This window comes from Sander lucioperca, chromosome 8 (genome assembly GCF_008315115.2).
Source record: "Sander lucioperca isolate FBNREF2018 chromosome 8, SLUC_FBN_1.2, whole genome shotgun sequence".
Classification (NCBI taxonomy): domain Eukaryota; kingdom Metazoa; phylum Chordata; class Actinopteri; order Perciformes; family Percidae; genus Sander; species Sander lucioperca.
The window spans coordinates 24,267,177-24,289,665 of record NC_050180.1 but is presented as its reverse complement, the minus strand read 5'-3'; the positions used below and the strand labels follow the sequence as shown (position 1 = coordinate 24,289,665).

General features: G+C 40.4%; 1 protein-coding gene across 1 annotated transcript; it reads right to left on the bottom strand.

The window, feature by feature from the left end:
* Window positions 1–6,514: 6,514 nt before the first annotated feature.
* On the bottom strand, window positions 6,515–21,791 carry LOC116049859 (neuroligin-4, X-linked-like). The gene is made up of 8 exons (XM_031299899.2): window positions 20,962–21,791; window positions 18,963–19,115; window positions 16,129–16,314; window positions 15,090–15,540; window positions 14,157–14,370; window positions 13,513–13,637; window positions 10,087–10,696; window positions 6,515–8,374 (listed from the first exon to the last, which is right to left on the bottom strand). Exons 1-8 carry the CDS (start codon window positions 21,437–21,439, stop codon window positions 7,967–7,969), a joined length of 2,625 nt encoding a protein of 874 aa, XP_031155759.1. The 5' UTR covers window positions 21,440–21,791; the 3' UTR covers window positions 6,515–7,966.
* Between the last annotated feature and the right edge of the window lie 698 nt (window positions 21,792–22,489).

Here is a 22,489-nt window from a genome sequence, read left to right as displayed (position 1 = left end):
AAAACAACAACAGCACATTAGGGTGAATATCTGCCCTAGATTTTGTTAATAAGGCATCCTTTCCTGCAGTTAATTTATCAGGAACAATGCTGACCTCAGCTGGACCAAGTGTGTTACTGCTGTTGTTTACGCTCCTTTATGAAAAGCAGCGGGCATCAGAGCAGACTGAATTATGTAGCAATTCTCCAACAGAGAGAAGTCTGACAGAGCATACAATCAGAGACTGAGAGGGAAAGATAAAAGGGGAGGTAGACAGGGGACAGATGTAACAGACGTATAAACATTGCAATGGAGAGGTGAGAGATGGTCAACAGACATAATGCAAGCCAGACAGACAAGCAATAAACAGACTAAAGCATCCCACGCTTAATTAATTAGAGAGCGAAAACACTGCGGGGCTCTCGGCTGCTTGGAAGACAGTTATGCGTGTAACATCCCCACAACAACACACCCACACTCAAAAACCCAGACACGTGCGGAAACAGGCATGTACGCACACACAGCAAAGGAACCTTGTATCAACTCTTTTCACAGCTTTTTAGATCAGGAGAGGGTGAAGAAACGGGGATGAAAAGAGCAAGGAGGGAAGTAAATCAGTTGGGCAAAAAGAGGGGGAGACAGCAGTGGGAGTAGGAGGGGGATGGGAAAGAGAGAAAAAGGCTAGAGGAAAATGGAGAGGAGAGGAGAGGAGACACCAGATGAGGTATAGATGTTAAGAGAACAGGAGAGAAATAGAGTGTGAGATGAAACAAAGAGAAAAGATGCAGAGAGAGAGAAAGTGTGGAGGAGGAGGAGGAGGAGGAGGAGGAGGAGGAGGAGGAGGAGGAGGGAAGATTAGATAGAAGAAGAGCAAAAAAATAAGAGAAGTGAAGTGGAGACGAGAGGAGAGAGGAGTGGAACGAGAGGCGCAGGTAGATGAGAAAAGAGGAGAAGAGAGACTGGAGACAGTGTGACCTCACATGCTCGGCTGCAATAACGCTTTGAAGATCATCTCAAGGTTGTTAGATAAGAGGGAACCCATCCAGACAGAGGAGAGGAGGGGAGGGAATGAGGTGAAAGATTGTGATAGTGAGAAGACCAACAGGAGAGGAGCAGGGAGTAAGAGGAAGAAAGATACAGTATATACAGCAAAAAAACGGAGGAGAGGAGGATGTGAGGGAGGCGAAAGGAACCGTGAAGAGATAAGAGGAGGATAGTGTAATACTGAGAGTGATGAAGACCACAGAGAAAATGATTCAGTGACTCCAGTTGCAATGAGGCATGCAGTAGTGTGTGTGTGTGTGTGTGTGTGTGTGTGTGTGTGTGTGTGTGTGTGTGTGTGTGTGTGTGTGTGTGTGTGTGTGTGTGTGTGTGTGTGTGTGTGTGCATGTCTGTAGATGCATACATTGTGAGGCAGGCATGTATGTATGTGCACAGTGTGTCAGACATGCAAAAGTTTGAGGAAGCATGCATTTGCATGTTCATGCGTGCGTGCATGCGTGGGTGCGTGCGTGCCTGCGTGCACGTGCGTGTGTCTTGGCAGGAGTGATTAAGTACAAGGAGCCTGCCAGCCAGTAAACAACCAGACAGGCTGTGTTCCATTCCTTAATGAGTTCCCCTTATCTGTTCCCCTCCTCTCTTCTCCTCCTTTTGTGCATCATTTTTATTTACTCTCCTTTACATTATGTCATTCACTCCCTCCCTCTCCATGTCCTATTATCAGTCATAGGCATCCTCCACTTCTACTCCTCTTTCAATATTTTCTCGCTCAAATACCAGTCTTGTTCAAAAATACTTGAAAGCAATACTTGAGTAAAAGTACAGGTATTTTACCAGAAAATGACTTTGGTAGAAGTTAAAGTCTCCTTTTAGAATATTACTTGAGTAAAAGTCTTAAAGTATCTGCTATTTACTGTACTTAAGTATCAAAAGTCATTTTCTGATAGTAAATGTACTTAAGTATTAGAAGTAAAAGTAAAAGTAACGTTATCTTCATCACCACTGTCGTCGGGGTGGTCATCGTCTGTTACCATGGTGGCAGAGCCTGCACCAGGTGCTTCCATGACGCTATCAGTCATTATGCTTCCTCCTCTTCTTCTTTAGTTTTGGCCTATTGTTTTTTTTTTTTATGCATGGCAACACACAGGCATTAGGTCACCAACTGGAATGGAGGGTGCATTATCTTGGCAATTTACGAGCAATGATTCGCCAAACCTGCTTTTTTCCAGTGTAACAAATTTCTTCTGATTTTATTTTGTAGTAACAAGTAACTAAGATGCTTAGGGGAAATGTAGTGGAGTAAAAGTATACATTTTATTTAGGAAATGTAGTGGAGTAAAAGTAAAAGTTTCCGGAAATATAAATAACAAAGTAAAGTAGAGATACTTTAAAATTCTACTTAAGTACGGTAGCGAAGTATTTGTACTTTATTACATTACAACACTGTCAAATACTTTTTAGCTTTATCTTAGCCCCTGCCTTCCCTACTCGTTTCCTCGATTCCCCTAGAAAGAAAAAGGAGGAGTTGACATTGTCACGGCCTTTTAGACCATGGGGTGCAACACAAGCAGGGATAATTTGCTCAAATCAGAAGCCAGAAGTATATTGTATGTGTGACTAAAGTCAGACAGTATTTGATCATATTCTATACTGGAATTATACCACTGTATGAATAATAATTTTGTTTTTTAGCAACACTAGCTGCGTGACTCTAGAAATGGCAATGACTGTTGACATTTTTTTTCATGGTCCCAACAGATGAAAGCTAATGGTGACCTCCTGATTTTTTTAGCGCCACTATACCAGATCATCCCTATGTTTCCAGGGCATGTGGGTCTAAGTGATTGGTAAGGGCTACCCTCGCAGTTCAAAATACAAAAGAACGAAGGGAGATGGACCTTTCATATGCAGTTGGAATGGTAAGAATATGCTCAGCCACTGTGGAGATATAAATGTCAAAAGCCAAGAAAATTGTCTTGCCTGCAAATTTGAAGGGAGGAGGAGTTTAACATCAGGAGGAGTTTAACATCAGTAGGCTATACGCTGTAGGTGAGTGATTTCAACACATTGACCCTAGGGAAAAACATTGCTAAGAACATACAACCATTTGAAAGGTTTCCTTAATGTGTCATATTAAGAGGATATTAAGCTTGGGAACTCCTGGGAACATAGATACGCTCCTTTATAAAAAAAAAAATTAGCATGTTAGCATTGTCATTGTAAGCATGTTAGCATGCTGAGCATTTAGCCTAACTCAACCCACCACTGTGCCTAAATGCAGCCTTACAGAGCCACTAACATGGCTCTAATGCCTATGTTCAGTCTTTGTTAAGTCAAGTGGGTAAAACATCCCATTCAGAAGGTGACGTGACTCCCTGCTCGGTTTCTGCTTGAAGCTAATTTCACCTCCACTAAGTGACGTTTAGTATATTTAGACAGTACGAGAAAGGCAAGTTGTCACAATAGAAAAAAAAAATTGGCACAGACTCACTGACCTTGTTTACAGCATATCACATGAAGGACAGTGAACTCTCCACTGAAGATTAGCATTTGGATTAAAAAATTAGCCAACACTTAAACAATAAATACTTAAGATTTAGCAGTTATCGAACACTGCCAAATTTTACCTTGAAATAGTCTCCAGATGCTTTATATTCCGTTTTTAAATATTAGTCAGGTCTCTGTGAACATGTTCCAATCCCAACCATCTGGAAACATTTTGGTACACACTTCCTTTCTGTGTTGCACTTTTAGATACACTTCCTCACCTCTATTGTGTAAAAAGTTAAACATATTCTGCTGAAATAACCTCAGTGAAGTTGCCACCATTCAAGAAAACATACAATGTTCAATTAAACTATGGGAAAATGTGTTTCTCTGTCCGAGTGACTTTTGATTCAGTAAAAAGTAGTCTACCGTGTAAGCAGTCGTTCTGGAAATGTCAAATTGAAATTACAATGTTACTGAGTAATTTTTCAGTTCTGAGCAACTTAAAGTGGCTTCTCAGGTCCCTTTATGCACACGTTGACATCAAACAAAAAAACACCTGGTCGTGACTTGAACTCATGCTTTTTGTGTTGCCAGCCATAAATCAAATTAACTGCCGTTATATCTAGTTAATGGGATTAGAGTGGGGGGACACTGTAGGAGACATCAATCTGGTCTGGAAGTCAGCCATGAATTTGGTTACTTCACAACTCACAGGGTCTCCTTGGCCAGCTGGCACTGGCAGGGGCTGCTGGTCTGCAATGATTTACACTAATATCTCCTTATTTTGCTGCAGTAAGGACTTCAGTAATTGTACAACATATGCACCATAGAGCAAAGCTAAATATAATACCTATATATTATTTTTACTTTAAATTCGAAGGCTTAGTTTGACATTTTGAGTAATAATCTTATTTACTTTCTTGCTGAGAGTTAGATGAAAAGATTGATACAACTCATGTCTTTATGTTAAATATGAAGGGAGGGGGCTTAAACAGACGGAGCATTTCAGACATGTCTATTTAGACAGAGAGTATAAGAAATATAATGAGTTTTTTGAACATCTAGAAACCCACAATACAAGTATGAACCTGAAATTAGCATGATATGTCCCATTTCAGCAAACCGCCTCGTGGCTATAGCTTCAGATTTAGCTTACAGAGACTTGTCCAGCAAGAAAGCAAATAAATGTATCTCCAAAAATGTCAAACTATTTCTTTGAGGATCAGTATAAAGTAAACCACTTTTATTTTGGAAATGTAACTTTTCAATAACCAAAACCCAATTACCAATTTAAAACAAATGAAAGAACAATGGAAATTATTGTCTGTAACAATATCACTGCTAATTTCATGTGTACTGTGCATCAATTGGCAAATTATGTGGTAAGGAATCACATTATATTCTTAAAACAGAGGATGCAGTTAGAACATCCCCCCCCCCCCCACATCCCCTCTACATTTCTATGAACACCTCCATAATATTCTGAATTAAGACATACAAGACATTTAAAATGCTCATAAATTGTAAAATACTGATATTTTTATTTTTCAAAAATGCAGCAGAAATGTTTTATGCTTGACACAATCCAGGCATCCGCTGAGTCAATCAACCCACATGAAAAAAATATTCAGTCAATCAAACATCCATTAAATGTTATTTTTATATTGTTTTGTAAAAGTTCTTTGCTTGTCATCCACAAATTGTTCGGTTTTCATTTTTCATGTATTCTGTTGACAATTAACTAAAATCTCTCATGAAGAAGTTACTTAGGATGAGAGGAGGTTAAATAGGCCTCACTGTGAGAATGCTGCATGTAGTCGCACAGATGAGGCTGGGAGGGGGGGGGGGGGGCAGGACTGGGGTGGATGGGACAGTTTAGGGTAAGGAAAGGAGCGGGGAAAGAGGATAAAACAGGAAAGTTACAATATCAGGGTTAGGGCCTTTCGTTAAGTTACTTGTTAGAATCAAGGTTTGGGAGTTTGGGGTTTGCTGTTTAGATGACATATAGGGTTTTTATCTTTACATTGGAAACCAGATACAGTAGACAGAGTTTGACCATTTGTCATGTATTTAATGACAGCTATGACAGTACTGCATCTCTGCCACATAATTTGTCAATATGAATTTCATGAAAGCTGCCAATCGTGTTGTGATAGCAGTAACCACCACTGTCCTCAAACACTCACTGTGAAGTCAGCAGGAAAACCTCCAACTTTTCTCTGAAATAAAATCAAGATGTTGGTGTTTTTTTTAATAATTAATGTCTTGGTGGCGATTTGAAAAAAATATGACTGCATTAAGAGGATATTAAGGCTTAAAAAGCATTATGTTTGGAGGTGCGTTTGCCGACGATGTGAACTATTACATCAAGCCGCTGATCATCCCTCATCAGCTCCGTCCAGGCTCTACCTAATTAATCAAATTTGTCTCTGAACAATTGACAACATGGTAGCAGGTAGTAAATAGAACTCCAGGCTTTAATTAAAATGAGGGTGACAGATCCACATTTTTCTACAGACTATGGGTGACACTGATGTTTTAAGCTTCAACAATTCTTAGTTAAATAAGGTTTCAGTCTAGCCTGGGAAAACCCTGAAGAACTTCCGGCAAATTTGAGATTTGCCCATTTCCAATTTTTTAAAATCAAGGCACCAATCACAACCGTTGATTGATAGCGATACGATAGCGCAGCGACGGCAAGCAGCTTTTTGTTTACATTCAACATGACGGCCACCAAAGCACAGCAACCTGTTGATGCCGCTGCCGCTGCTACGTCACCCGGATCGTTGGTCTGATTGGTTGAAGAACTATCCAATTGCGCCCAGATGCATCTGAGCGCCGTCCGTTGGTGACGCCCCTTTGGAAATGAGCTGTGAATGAACATTCCCCAGACCCACTCTCAGTTACAACTGAGAAGGGTCTGGTGTCAACCAGGCTAGTTTCAGTCAGCATTAAGTAGTTCAAGCAGGCTTAAAAAAAATACTGGGGCCCCTGGTAAGGTGCGAAATGTATAGACAAATACGAGAAAGCATTCTTGGTATTTTTAGGACACGCTGTGACATGGGACCCCCTGAATCATCACCACCTGTCTGTCTGCAAACACATTAATTAAGGTTGGGTTTATTAGCAATTAAGGATAAAGCCTTTAAGAGAAATGTTAGGAACAAGGGGGGAAAGGAGAACGGGAAGGGATTAGGATTAAAGGGTTAAGGGTCATGGTTTTTGGCTGGTGCTCAATCATCAAACCAATTTTGCATTATCTACACAGTACTAGCTCATCATCCGATGGTCAAACAACTAGACAGGATGGTGTGAAAATGTCCTATTCTTCAACTACTATACAGGTATCAAGATGTTTACACAGTTAAGAATTATTGAAATGACTGTGCATAGCAAATATATCCTTTAAATAAAGGTACTGTGTACATACTACAGTGGGTGAGATAGAAAGACAACCAGCCTTGCTTTAGGACACCTATACAATAATATAGTAATATATGAAATGATAGCAATAATGTGGTTAAATAAGTCATGTTTGAATGCAAGAGCAGGTAAATGCTATAAATCATAATATATCATCTGTATCTTTCCAGTCTATTTACAAGAGTTTAACACATAGCTGGTTAAAGTGATTCTTCAGTAAGTCTGACAACACTTCAGAGGCCCTTTCATCTTCTGAAGCTAATTTCTTTCTCTTGGCACACTTTCCTTTGTTTTCCATATCACTCTATCTCACTTTGTCTTTCTCTCTCTCACAACTGTTAAATCCCTCGCAATAAAATCTTAATCTCTTTCACACCATCTGACCAGCTTTTCCTTCAGCTAATGATGTTTTTTTAATCCCCTCTTCCTCTCTGCCTGTCTTTACATCCATCTCTTGCTGACATTTTGTTATATTCTCCTCAGCTTAGTTTGATCCTTGGCAGATAGGGCCTTTGATCTTTTAATGAAAAAAAAAATGCTACATTCACATTTCACAGGTTGTTCAAGTTGACATCAGCAGTCTGTGTGTGTAGTACTTGTTAGCTCAGTTCTGCATCTGCTCAGTCTCAGCACTGCTTCACTGTGCAGCACAGGTACAGTAGGAGATGTAAACTGATCCATAACTGACCCTTTTGCCACAGCGCTCCTCCTCTTCCTCCTCAGGTGTAGAAAAAGCAGAAGTTTTAATATCCAAAGCAGGGTTTGAGACATTTGTTGGATGTCTTGGCTCGTCTTGTTCGAGGTTATGAGCAAATGATGCATAGAACTGCATCTCCCGGGATCCAGTTTGTCTTCAATTCCCCAACGTGCAACACACAGCTGTCTGTCTTTTACTGAAAATGTCTTTCTGTCACTCCATCTGTAACAATCCTGCAGGATAATTAGTAGAGGTATTTAAGTCCTTTGTTCTGTGTGTGTGTGTGTGTGTGTGTGTGTGTGTGTGTGTGTGTGTGTGTGTGTGTGTGTGTGTGTGTGTTGTAATTATGTCCCTGTGTGTGCAAGTATCTTGCTGCGGTTATACACGTGTGGTGGAGTGTGTGTGCGTGGAGATGTGTGTGTGTGGTAAGTGTGTATTACTATATGGACTATGGTGTGTGTATCCTTGGTGCGGGTGCCCCATCCTCATCCCCACCACTGATCCAGGCGTCATGGGGGTCATCGGCGTTGCCGGGGTAACAGGGTGTGATCCAGGAGTTACAGGCAGTGATCCTGGGGTCAGAGAGGTCATGAGTGGGACGTCGTCAGGCGAGCGGCGCAGGGTGAGGGTGTAGTCGGGTGGGCAGGTGAGGCGCACGGTGTCCAGTGTGCTGTAGATGTCCTGGGTGTCCATCCCGTCCAGGGCGTCCAGCGTATCCAGAGTGTGATGGTGGTGAGTGTTGTTCCTCTCGTCTGCTGATGCCGCATCACACTCTAGCTGTTTCACCTAAAAGGTTGGATGGTGGATAAGTATATGGTCAGATAAGGAGTTAAAGCAAAGGGACACACAGAGACAGAAAGGGAAAGAAACTAAAATAATGTAATGTAATAAAAAAAAGTATATGGATGCCACTAACAATATAATTTTCATTATTGATTAAGCTACCAAATAGTTTCTTTAATTCATTTATATTTTCTGTAACACATAAAATGTCAGAAAATAGTGAAAAATGCCCATTACAAATTCCTAATGTCCAATCAACAGTCTAAACCCCAAAGATGTTCAATTTACAGTCATGATATAAAACGAACAAAAAAGCAGCAAATTCTCACAATTGAGACGCTTGAACCATAAAAATGATCTCAAATAACTTAAACAATCAAAATAGTTGCTGATTCATTTTCAATAAATCAACTAATTAGTTAAGCTCATTGTGAATGTCAATATATATCATGATAAGGCAAATGTATACATTATCATGTGGGCCTATAGAATAGTAAAACTGAGGTTCAATGGAAAAAACTGTGTTCCATTGTTACGCATTTCATCAGACAAAACACTTCATGTGTAAAACAACTGCTCATTTTTAAATACCATTTACTCAAAATAATGTGAAATGATCATATATTCACAATATGTACTACACCAAAAATCCATATTTATAATACTTAAGCCCTACAGTACATATAAATGTAACATAGACATCATTTTAACTATAAAGGGTAAAAACTGGCAACCACTATCTGTGTTAGTGTCATTGGCTTAGACATCTGTCAATCAAGCAGATACATGCATCCCCAAACATAACTCTCTGTAAACCTTAATTTCTCAAAAATTACTACCATGACTCATTAACATTTGTGAAATTATCTATCAAGAGTCTAAATTATCATAGTAAGTTGAGGGTTACTCCAGTTAGATTTGTTTCAGATCAAGCATCTGGCAGTCAAACAAATCAAACTGTATCACTGCTATTTGTCATCATCATCTAAACCACTCCTGACTCATTTTGAATAATTTCTAGGTGATGTCTAGCCTCTGCAAGGCCAGCATGTTTTTCCTAGTCAGAAGAATTAGGTTTAACACAAGCATACAGTGCATAACAATAACCTATGCTAATACAAAAAGACTTGATTTTTCCTTGTCACGTCAGGTCTACTGGTGGTGCCCAAAAGGCTAAAATCACCACAAAATCACCACACAATGATATTTCATAACACAATTACAAAAGCAGCTACAATGTTGAGCTACATTACTGTAGTTGAATTGTCAATTAACAGTATTTGTCAGCTTCATAAGAGATTTGACATTTAGCACTGACTGTGTGAGATATCAGAGCCACTAACTGAGCTTAAAAGAAGCCAAATAGTTGGTGGATGAATTGGAGGCAATTGGAAGCAATTCAGCCAATTGGACCTAGCTCACATAAACACACACATCTCAAACTGATAATGTCTGCTGATGACAGGCTGTGTTTTGCAGTGTGCAAGTGCTCAACTGGCAGCTTCTTCACTGGCAAGAAAGGAGTTCATTCAGTAACATGCACACAACCTCAACTGGTTTGTTATTTCTTAAACTTATAATAATACGAGCGATTATTAAAAGCGTTATTAATTTTAATATTACTTTTAAATGATGTGACTACACAGACATTCCACACATTGGCCTCAGTTGTGGCACACACAAGCACAGTGAATATAAAAGAACACATGACTTACCTGTAAAGACATCAGTCCCTCCCCCTGCAGGTGGGCCGCGACATCTGCAGGTGTGATGTCTCGTCTTGGGGGAGGAAGTGGACGTGGCCGACGATGCTCCAGACGCCTCTTGTCTTTCTTGTACAGCAAGGCCGCGAATGCAAGGATGTTAAGAAATAACAGTGACGCGCCCACCGCAATCGTCACTGAGAGTTCAGTTGAGTAGTCTTCATTAGGGACGCGGACCCCGTCTTCCCCTCCACCTTGGCCTAAAGCAGACTCTGGCGGCTGTGGAGTACCTGCTTGTGAACCTGGGTGACGTGTACTACTAGGCGGCCAACCTTTGGCTAGACGCTTGGTGTAAGAATAAGGAGTGTCATCCTGTGGAGAGGGACTATGGGTGAAGGAGGACACCGATTGGAGGAGCTCGTTGACATGATGCAAGTGAGGGACCAGCTGGAGCCAGAAGGAGATTTTGGTGGCACGGTAGTGGTCTCTGACACGCGGCTTCAGGCCAATGTGGAGGTAAAGCTGCTCTTTAGGGGTGTACTTAGACCAGGCCACTTCTTCAAAACGGTTAGGTTTAGTGTGGATGAACTTGGTATCTTGAGGAACTGGCTGGTTTGGGTCACTGGAAAGTATGAAACACAATAAGTTATTTAATCACATCCCCATGGGTTGGTGGTTATGTAAGTTTTTTTGTTTTTTTGTTTTCATAATTTATTGGTAAAAAAATAAAGAATTTATCATTTGTGTTAAGCAAGACATTGCTTGTATCCCCTCTGAACCTGTTGTTCTACAAATCGCTGTAATCATACACAAAAAGAACAAAGAAATATAATAATAAAAACAATTACATAACTCAGCAATAGTAAAGTATCTGTCAGATTATGTAACACTGTGTAAAAATCTAAATCAAATCACCAAAATAATAGTTCAACCTAACAGCTAGACCACGCCATGATTGACATAGGATTAAATAAACCACAATTAAATGCAACAGAGAATACAAAGTTTCCACCCAATACAAAATTTCCACCAACGTAATTACATTCAATGGTCATATTTTAAAATTTGAATTTTAGTGCAATGATTCAATAAATACCAATATTTCATGCTTTTCAGTTGTCAGAGACTCCCAAAAGAGCTGCTGAAGACTTTTTTCTCAGCTGGCTCCCTTCCTCTGGGGAGTATGAGTTTCTCTCATGCTATCCAATAGTTTCACCAGTGCTGGCATACATCTTTCTAAATCAATATCAAAGTAACACAAGACAAACCAGTGGCAAAACATATTTGCACAAAGCAATACAAGTTTTATGTTTCTGTGAACATAGCTCAAAGGGGATTCAGCTGCAGATCATTAATCCTTGTCCACTTTACCTTATATGCCTTTTACAAAATATTTACGTTAACGCACAGTTCAATCTCCTGCAGTTGGAACTGTATGTGGATATTTGCCACTCTATAAACGGACAGATATCTTTATTAAAGATGAATGTGTGCGTTGTATAGTGAAGAGATACTGAAAAATCACCTCTCTGACACATACAGACAGGCACTTATTTGACAATTTACCGACTTGTTTGTGTCAGCAGCAAAAATGACGTAAATGAAAGAGTAGCACATCTTCACAGACTTGCCAGTTACACGCTATGTGCTCACTTGTCAATCAACACTTTATGAACAGCACAAACAGGCAGCTAGTGTAAAGACCTACCGGCACACAACACATTATACGCCCACACAGTGGCTTACAAAATATACATCAGGGAGCATCATATCCTCCCTGTTAAGTGAGTTCCATCATCTGAGGCACTCTCAACTGGTTGAAATCTTACTTCAGAGAAAGTTCCCCATTGATAATTGAAGTGCACACTGACATCTTAACAACCCTCCTTGGTGATTTTGCTCTGCAGCTTGCAGCTTGCTGTGGTGGTAACAACAACTTGATACAATGTGATTGCCTTAATGCACCCGCGTTAAAGACAAATAAGTAAGAGCACTGTCCTAATTCTGTATCTTGTGCGAGGCTCTATGGTGATTTTGATCAAGGTCTAAACTGCAGATGTCTCTGTAAATCTGAAGAGGTCTCAGTGGAGTGAGCCTCAATTGGATTAATTACTGGTAATTACTCACATTCAGCACTGCAGAAAGAGGGTCCATCCTCAACAATTACTTTTATCTTGTATATCATGTCAGAGTGGAGAGATAAAAAGTACTCTTATCAGTGTGGACTGTTGGGTTAAACAACTGTAGTATAGCTAGTGTAGCTACTGGCAGATCATTTCAGTTTCAATTTTATAAATTGGATCTCTAGAAGCTCTTTTAGCCACTGGCAGATGATCTTAATTTTGATTTAACGTATTGAATAAGCTCTCTATCTCACCAGTTTTGACCATTAATGGATGAATGAGGGTGCAGAAAGAGAGAAGAGAAGCCTTGTCAAGATTTTGACATGATAGACAACCTGTGTGCACCCTCTGCCAAAATTTGTCTGCAGTGCTGCTTTCATAATTGTATCTAAAGTACTGTCTTTTTTGTCATATATCAAAGCCATTTTGAAGGAAAAGACATATCCTTAATAATAACATATCCTTTGCCTGTGAGCTCGTTATTTTTGTTGAACTAAAACTCCGGTGTTCTCCTCTAATGCATCACTAAATGTTCTCTCAGTTTAAACTTCCATTCCAAACCTTATATTTCGGAAAAAATGTTCTTCTTCCATGCTATTAAAATGTTACTTATCTTGACAGAGAAATGGCTTTAGGCTAATCTGTCTACTGCTCACAAGTCCTACAAATTGGCGCCAAGGCATTTTCCCATGCAATATGAACATCATTTGTAGGAAATACATTTGCTAAGCAAAACCTTATTTTCTTTTTCCTTGTCTTTAATTGTCCTCTTTCTTTGTGAACCTGTCAGATAACTACACTCCATGCATATGTTCATGTTAACTATCAATCATTCCAACAAATTAAACATACAGAAAACTTCTAAAAGAGGGACTATGCAGTTTGTCTTGATGACACCACAGTCTTGAGTCTTGGCTGTCTTACTTCGAGCTTGGAGGTGATTTGTTCCTGTAAAATTGAGAGTGAGCTGTCCACAGTTACAGCAACAACACACTGTGTTGCCAGAACCTTGTCTCTGCTGAGGGTCGAAGATAAAAGGCAGATTTTTTTACTGACAGCTGTGCATTTTCTTTCACCTTTTAAAAAATGTGATTAAGTGGCCTGGCTTTCATTTGTTTCTACATGTGGGTGGGGATTAAATATTGATAAATTAGAAACGGATTTCTGTGTCTAAGAAGGCAGAAATAAAGAGCTGAATCATGCTGAAGCTGTGTTTTGTTTGGTCTTGACCTTCTTTATATAGTATAGTCAGGCAAAAGGGGGATCTTCCAACTGAAATCAACGTCTCACATCAGTGTACATTTTAATAGCTCACCCAGTCTTGGCAAAGTTGGTCCAGTAAGTCATTACAACAGCGCTCAGCATCACGTCGTTCTTGGAGAAATTACAGTTGAACAAATCAGTGGGTCCCACCATGGGCACACCGAACACGTAAGGCACCTATACACACACACACACACACACACACACACACACACACACATTTTAAGATACTGTAGGAGCCAACAGATTACATTTATTCTCTTGACAGCATCCACAACTACATTTTATATAAAATCACAGTGAATAAAAATATAATCATCACAGTGGTATATATATACAGCAGCTTTTAAATCAGACCAGCAGGAAAATAAATTCCATGAACATTTAAAATATTTCAGGCTATAGAGGATTGCTTGATTCCACGTATTAAGCAATTTGAACAAATAAAGGCAGCACTTCACGGGTAATCTAAACTAAGAGCTCCTGATTTATCGCAAGAATATTTTGAAAATCTTTGAGACATTAGTCGGCCTGAAGTACCTGAAGTACTGAAGTACCCAAACCAAAATGTCTTATCTTTACTCCTTTTCTTGATATCTAATAAAATGTTTTGTGCCACCACTTACAAACACTACTACTACAACTGTCACTAATGTTATCTTGGTAAAGCAATGCAACACTGTGACATCAGCTTACCTCGTCACCATGGGCAGAGTCAGCCCAGGGCGGCGTGGCATCACTCTGGCAGTGGTGGTAAAAGGAGTAGAAGTATGTGGGGGATCCATACTGAGCGTGGAGGTCAGCTGTGGCAATTGCTGGCGCCACCCATTGGTGGTCTGTGAATAGCGCTACCAAAGTCTTCCGCCGAGTTTCTGCATTGTCCCGGTCCGCCCAGTCCGTGTACATGAACCTTTAGTGTATACAATTCCAATTAGCTGTCAACCAATCTATTAACAACTCTTTTACTGTTAATAAGTATATTACACTGTACACTGTGCATGCAAATTTTATTGAAGATAAATACCACTCTCATGTCCGTACACTAAATATGAAACTACCACCAGCAGAGGGTTAGTTTAACTTAGCATAAACACAGGAAACCGGGGGAAACTAGCGGGGCTCTGTCTAAAGTTTAAATGATTATAATTAGCAAGATTTGGTATGATTAAGTAAGGCACATTGGAAGTAATGTGCATTATTGGTCTCTGCTGGTTGCCTGGCAAAGTCGCAGTGACGACAAGATTCAAGTATGTTCCTACTCCCAGCCAAGAAATCTGGCATATAACCCCCCGTAAAACCACAGATTGTCAATTTCACACTTAGTTTTTTGTACCAATTAACGTAACGAGATATAGCATGTTATTTAGTGAGCTTAAGAGCTGCTGGTAGGTAGATTCTGTCACCCTTGGACAGAGCTAGGGTAGTTGTTTCCAATCTTTATGCTACGCTAAGATAACTTATAATTATGATATAATAGAATAATAATCTCCTGACTGTTGCTTCATATGTAACAAGCAGACATTAGAGTGGTATCAATGTTCTCATCTAACTCTGGGCAAACGAACAAGCGTATTTCCCAAAATGTCAAACTATTCCTTAAAAAATTCAGACATTTACAGACTTACTCACCTTATGCTCTCTCTCAATGTATCTCGGCCTTCTGGGTATCCATACAAACTATCCACAAAGTCTGACACTGCAAAGTCAAAGTCCTCAGCCGTGACACCGTCTTCTGAGTCCACAATGCCCTCTACAAACTTCACGCCCTCGCCCTGATTAACCCCCAGCATCACGTCGTAGTTCAGAAACTCTCCCTGCTCCATCAGAATCTGGGGGTCATCAGGTATAACATCACCATCAATCACCGGGGCAAAAGCTGTGTGATATTTGGCCGGTGTTATGCTCTGCTCCACAAGTTCACGGTAACTCCGGCCCTGAAGGCAGGCGACCAGTTGAGTGCTGTCGTCGATGCCGCAGCCCACCCTCTCACCAAGCTGACGGGCGTATTTGCTGGGCTGGTAGTTGACAGCCCAACTGGCTAAAGCACTGCCACTCTGGATGATAGCTCTGTGGAACAGGTCTGAGATACACATGAACACGCATAAATACAAATATGGGTGTACAAAGCATATAAACTAAGGCACACATATGTTTACATTTATGAATGCACAAGCATGAATTAATCCATATGATTGTACATTTGGAGCGTTACACAATATATTTGCATGCATAAACAGATGCAAAACTAGCATTGCCACAGCAAGAAAACACTGAATTCAGAGACATGCATTATTCAAAAGGTTGACAGGCCATGGGTAGAGCGTCAGGTTCAAATAGATAAGGGTTAACAGTTTAAAATAATACAGCTCTCAGCTAATTTGTATGAGTCACAGGCTGTCTGATTATTCAGAGAATTTGAAGGCTTATTCAGGCATTTATACCAGTAACTGAAAGCTGTATTGGTCTACTGGAGACCATGAAAGATGTCATAACCATAAGTGTCATAGCTTTCACAGCACCCATCCACCTACCACCCATCATATGTAACTGTCTATCTGCCTATTACTCTCTATGCATTTCAAAGTGCATACACCTTTCCACAGCTTTGCCACATAAGTTAATAAAACACACAAAGTAAGCAGGGTTTTTGTCCATGATTCTTCCTTACCCTCAGAGTAGTGAGACAAGGTGAGCAGGCTGACGCACGAGGCCCCGGCCCCAGATCCAAACACAGTGACCCTGCTTGGGTCTCCTCCGAAGGCTGCAATGTTCTCCTTCACCCAGCGCAGAGCCTGGATCTGATCCAGCAAGCCATAGTTCCCTTTTGCTGCCTGGTCACCTGTACTGAGAAATCCTACAGGCAGAGAGAGGGAGATGTTGTTATTACATATAGAACATATAGTACTTAAGATTAAAGACTTACATGAAATCAAAGCTAAAAATGCTCTTTGAGTAAACTATGTATTAATAATGAATCGATCAAAAAAGGTTTTTCCTGCTGACTTTTTAGAAAGTCATCTTACAATGTCTAAACACACAGAAGCACACAGGAAGGTAATTCCCACATCGTGGCATCCCCACTGTTAAGATCAATTATGCATGAGTCTTGTTTATTATACATTTAAAAAGAATAAATTAATGAAAAATTATGTGCCTCCCCTACAATTCCTCGACATTGGATTAAATCAACAAGGTGCATCCATATTCATGTAGTGAAAATCAACCTACACACACACGTACATAAACCTACACAAATGCAGCTATCCCTTGTTCCCTTTACTGCTGACGGCGTTAAGTAAACAAAAGGATCCTAATGACCCACTCCACGACAGTATATCTCATTACTGCAGAAGGCAGCTAATTTCTCTGAACCTCAAGCTGGCCATGAACGCATACTGTAAGAGTATAATGAGCAAGAAAGGCGACGCCGTTAAAATAATACATTTTAACACTTAGGTGCTTTCATATGTTTAAATTTTAAAAAAAATGCACAAATTCCAGCAGATTACAGTGAATTTGCAAAAAATAGTCTAATAGTATATTGCATATACGGGCTCACCTCATGTATCCAACTTATGATGACAATGATGAGGAGGAAGAAGAAGAAGAAGAAGAGGAAGAGGAAGACACTGCTACTCATGATGATGATGGTGATGATCAGATTGGAGGTGGTGTAAACACAGAGGATGGAGATGAAGACAAAAAGCTTAATATGGTGATAACAGCTGTAGCGACTAGTTTTATCCCCAAGATCAGAATTACTTGTCAACCACAACGCAGATGCAGATTTATCTAACCAAAGCCGTGAAAGCTTTTAAAATACAGAAAAGACAAGGTCTAATAAACCCAAGTCAATATTTCTTTTGTTGAATGTTTTTCCTTTTAACATGTATTTAACCCTACTCTGCTCCATTTTCAAAAAAAAAATGTTTTGTGTGTACACGTGATCTATAAAATGTGCTGAAACTGAATAAAAAGGTAGGAAACTCAAAAGTGCACTAAATAATTAAGAGAAAGAGCAGCCAAATGCCATAAGAATTATTCATTTACTGTTGTCTCTTATAGTAAGTACATTTTGATTGATGCATCTATATACAATTTAGCAAAGGCCTTATTCAAATACATGTTTTATCATGTCACTTTCTGTAACATAAATCCACAGAATCAAGTAGATTAAAGAGATAATGGCATTTGGGTTAAATAATTTTCAATATTGCTGAATAAGCTAAATTGAAACATACTATATGCATACATTTTATTAACCTGCTGGCACATTTTAATTAATCTCTTCATATGAATATTTACAGTAAATTGTGGGCAACTCCTAATGAGAGTGAGGGCATGATTTAACCCATAATGATATGCAGCTTGCGCATCTGACTTAATCAATATGAAGGCATGCTGTGCTCACACAAATTACTCTATACTCAGTGTAATACAGGAAATGATGCCTTTAAAGTGTCTTTTTGACCCTTCTGTGGCCCTGCTCTGGCTTTGTAATTTTTATAATTACAGCCGCAAAAAGAGTAAATGCCAGGATTCTAAGATATTCTATTTATTCAGCCCATGCTTTGCATAGCTGTCTGAAATTAGAAAAAACACAGAGAATCAGATTTTCCCTGTTCAGAGAGCAATGAGTCAGAGAGTCATGGAGGTAAAAAGGATCAGATTTGAGTCAATGCAAGTAGTGGAAAAAATTGGCTTCAGGGGGCTTATTTCCACTAGGGACACCCCTACTGAACATGTCTTCACTAAAAAAACAAAATAAAATAAAAAAAGCAATTTGGTTTTCACATTTCATAGCTCACTGAAGGATTAAACAATCCAGATGGTAAAATCAATGTAAATGTAAAGAAACTGTAAAATTCAAAGTGAGGAACAATGGTGTTAATCCTTAGTTAAAAGAGATACCATTTACATTGCACCAATACTCATAATAATAAAATAAATAAATATGTCACCCAGTAAAAACCTGACAACCCATTGCAAAATTAAAATAAAACTGGATTAAAATAACAACACTGACTGTGGTTTTATATGAAAACATTACTTACTCATACGTGAACATTAATCAATACAGTTTGCTCTTTGGTAACTTATTAAAAATGAAAAAACTGCTAAATCCCAAACTGACATAAATGCAACAGAGTTGTGTTAATTGCATTTCCAATTATTATCCATTCACGGACCTTTAGCCTAGTCCCCAACGTGTAAAGTAAATTACTATACAGTAGGTGCAGTGATATTATCAGTATACCCAGTAATATGCAGTGGTTGTCAAGATATGGGTATCTCTGTTGCTGAATAACACAATAGGATGAAAATGTATTGTAATATAGAATCCAGAGGCATGCTTTAACAGTGATGCTAACAAGCTGGGGACACAGGGATTTATTTTAAAATGCAGCTACACCAGTACTAACAGTCATATTACCATAAAGTACTGGAGTGTTCAGCAAATTTCATAGAGATATATTAGGTATAAAAGATATATAATTTTACCCAGTACTCCTAGGCGATAGTTGAGGGTTATGACAATGACGTTGCCGTAGCTTGCCAGCACGCTGCCATCCATCATGTTGCCAGTGCCTTCTGTGTATGAGCCCCCGTGGACGTAGACCATCACCGGCCGCTGACCCCCCTCCTCATGGATGTCTGGGAAACACAGAGAAAGATAGATAGATAGATAGATAGATAGATAGATAGATAGATAGATAGATAGATTAATAGATAGATAGATTAATAGATAGATCAATAGATAGATCAATAGATATTTGCAAAAACAAATGTCCTGACGCTGTGTTCTATCCAGTGTTCAAGGTGACATCATGCCAGTGCTATATATAATCACTTTTGGTGCGTGAGTGTAGGCACAGATCCACCCACCTTCCTTCTGCCTCCATTCTGTCTGTTGTTTGAATAAATGTCCATATCAACTCTGTGTGTGTGTGTGTGTGTGTGTGTGTGTGTGTGTGTGTGTGTGCGTGCGTGCATGCGTGTGCGTGTGTGCACATGTGAGTGTGTGTGTGTCTGTGTCTGACCACTGTCCACCATTTGTATGTATCTCAGCCTTTAATCACTCGGTGGGTTTATACCTACAAAAGCAGGAACAGGCGGTGGCTCCCTTGCTTCACTATGCTTTATATCTCCCTACTTTAATTTCTCAGCAGGTGGAAATAAATTGAAAGGGTTTGGAAGTGTTCATGCTTGCCATGATGTGAGCATTGTGTGTGTGTGTGTGTGTGTGTGTGTGTGTGTGTGTGTGTGTGTGTGCGTGCGTGCATGCGTGCGTGCGTGCTTGCGTGCGTACGTGCGTGCGTGAATGTGTGCAGGGGCACATGCATGTGTATGAACCGATATGTATGCATGAGTGAGTCTGTGTCCTTCCCACTTTCCTCCACAAGTAAAGGCGTAAACCCCTTGGCAACAGAAGCAGGTGTCTGCATTTTAAGTGTTGGTTCAACCAGAGGCATGCACAAGTGGAGGGGACTGCAACCCACTTAAAAAAAAAACACTTAAGTTATATATTTAACAAGGGTATGTCTGTGCCCTGACAGGACACTTTCATGTTTTAATCTAGTGTTAATATCTAAAATCTATCTTATAGTGCTGTCAGTTAAACGCGTTATTAATGGCGTTAACGCAAACCCATTTTAACGGCATCAATTTTTTTATCGCGAGATTAAAGTTCTTTTTGGCCTAGCAAACTTTGTAGTTTTTTTCACATGCTGTTGCAACAACTAGTAACGTTAGAAAAACTACAACACCACACCGGATCTAGCTAGACCGGAAACAAAACAACAGGCACACTTGTTTGGGCTTGCGAGCCGGCCAAAGAGTAGTAAGCTAACGTTACGTTTTGAGTGGATGGCGAGCGCGAGACGACGAAATGGATGCCAATAAGATTCTGAATGGAAAGTTTACTTTTAAAAAATGGTTCCATTGACAAGATCAAAGTGATCTGTGTGTTTTGTCGTTGTGAACTGAGCTATCATTGCAGCACGTCCAGTCTGAAATACCACTTGATGACCAAGCACACAGCTGATGCGAATTCTCCGCCCCCTCGTCAAAGCCAGGCGACAAAAGCACAAAGCAAGCCGATCCACTTTTCCATGTTGATAAGAGCATTAAAATGAGAAAAAATAATTGGACAAAAAGAAATCTAGGGACATTTAGAATAGATAAAAATGTGCGATTAATTGCGATTAATTGTAAGTTAACTGACATTAATGCGATTAATCGCGATTAAATATTTGAATCGTTTGACAGCACTACTATCTTGATGTCACAGCTAAAATGCCCACAAAATCTCCTTGCAGTCACTCTAAGATTGCAAGTGATTATTGGCTGTGATATATGATTGATGGTGATATAGTTAGCTAGTGCCACTCTGTTTTGACCTTACATGTGAAAAAAACGTATTCATGTTATCCTAATTATAACCCTGCATGCATATTTATTCACGATTGGCCCTGAGAGTCACACCTTTGGGTTCACTCACCTTCCTCAGTGGGCACGTAGATATTGAGGTAGAGACAATCCTCACTCTGATGAGTGAGGTATGTCGCCGCTATATCCAGGTTAGCTGTGAGCCAGGAAGGCATCATATCTCCCAGCATGCTCCTTTCATCTAGTGACTGCGGGCAAACGGGAGCAAACTGCGTCACATTTCGTATTCCTGGCCAGGGCAAAGGAGGCTCGGGCGGCTGGAAGCGCCGGTCCGCTGTTGGAGGCCTTGCATATGGTACTCCCAGGTACTGGATGACTGGCCCCAGGAGGTCGGAGGGCAGCGGGGTCAGGATGCCACGGATGCGGCCTTGCGCCGTGGAGATGACAGGCACAGTCTGCTGTGCCGATGAGGAGGCCGGATTGAGGGAAATGGAGAGGCAGAGGGAGAGGAGGAGGGATAGAAATGGGGAGAAGAAGGATGGGAGAAAAGACAAGGCAGAGGGAGTTCTCCTGGTCCTCGGCTCGGACATGATGGTGTGTTTAGGCGGTGCCAGGAGATGAGGGATGGGAGGGGAGGAGAAGGGGCCTTAGGGGGGAGAGCGAGGGGGTTACAGCTGTGTTGACCCTTCAGATGTATCCAACGATCACACACAGCTGCTGCTCAGCTTGGCCATAGCACACACAACACACAGTTCTGACTCTTGCAAACAACCTTTTTCTTTTTGTGTATGTGTTTGGTCCTGTGTGTGAGTCAGTAATTCTGTGCCTCTGAGTGTATGGTGACTCAGTCAGCGAGTCCCTTGAATGCGTGTCTGTGTGTGTATGTATGTGTGGAAGTGTTTAAGCATGTATGTCCTGGACTGGAGATTTCAGCATGTGAGTGTGTGTGTGTGTGTGTGTGTGTGTGTGTGTGTGTGTGTGTGTGTGTGTGTGTGTGTGTGTGTGTGTGTGTGTGTGTGCGTGTGTGTGAGTCTCTCGTTATGTAAACAGTAGCATCAGTGTTCCTCTGTCACCCTCTCCTTCCGGTCACCCCCATAACAAGCACAAACTGCCTCCTGGAAAAGAGACAGAGAGGCAAAGAAATGGAAGCAGAGAAGGATTTAATTAGTCTTCATTAGAATAATTACAGTGTCAAATAGATAAAATGTCACACACACACACACACACACACACACAAACAGCAAACTTACACATCACATCAGATAAATAGGCTGTGCTACCTCGCTGCAGTTGACGTTAAAAATAGACATGAGAGCGATAGATAGGGCAAACGATATGTTGTCCGCTCAGCTTAACTCAGACTGTCAGGGCAGACTGTCGTGTGTGTGTGTGTGTGTGTGTGTGTGTGTGTGTGTGTGTGAGTGTGTGTGTGTGTGTGTGTGTGTGTGTGTGTGTGTGTGTATCCGGTATGCGCTGCAGACATATGTCACATCCTCACTATACAATCTTTTAAAGATCACAGGACCCGGTTAAGGTGGGGGAGAGGTTGGAGGAGGGGACACTTCACATTCTTAATTAAACCCTGAATACATCATGGGGCTCCTGACCTGCATGTAGCATAAGGTAGGAAGCCTGTGACA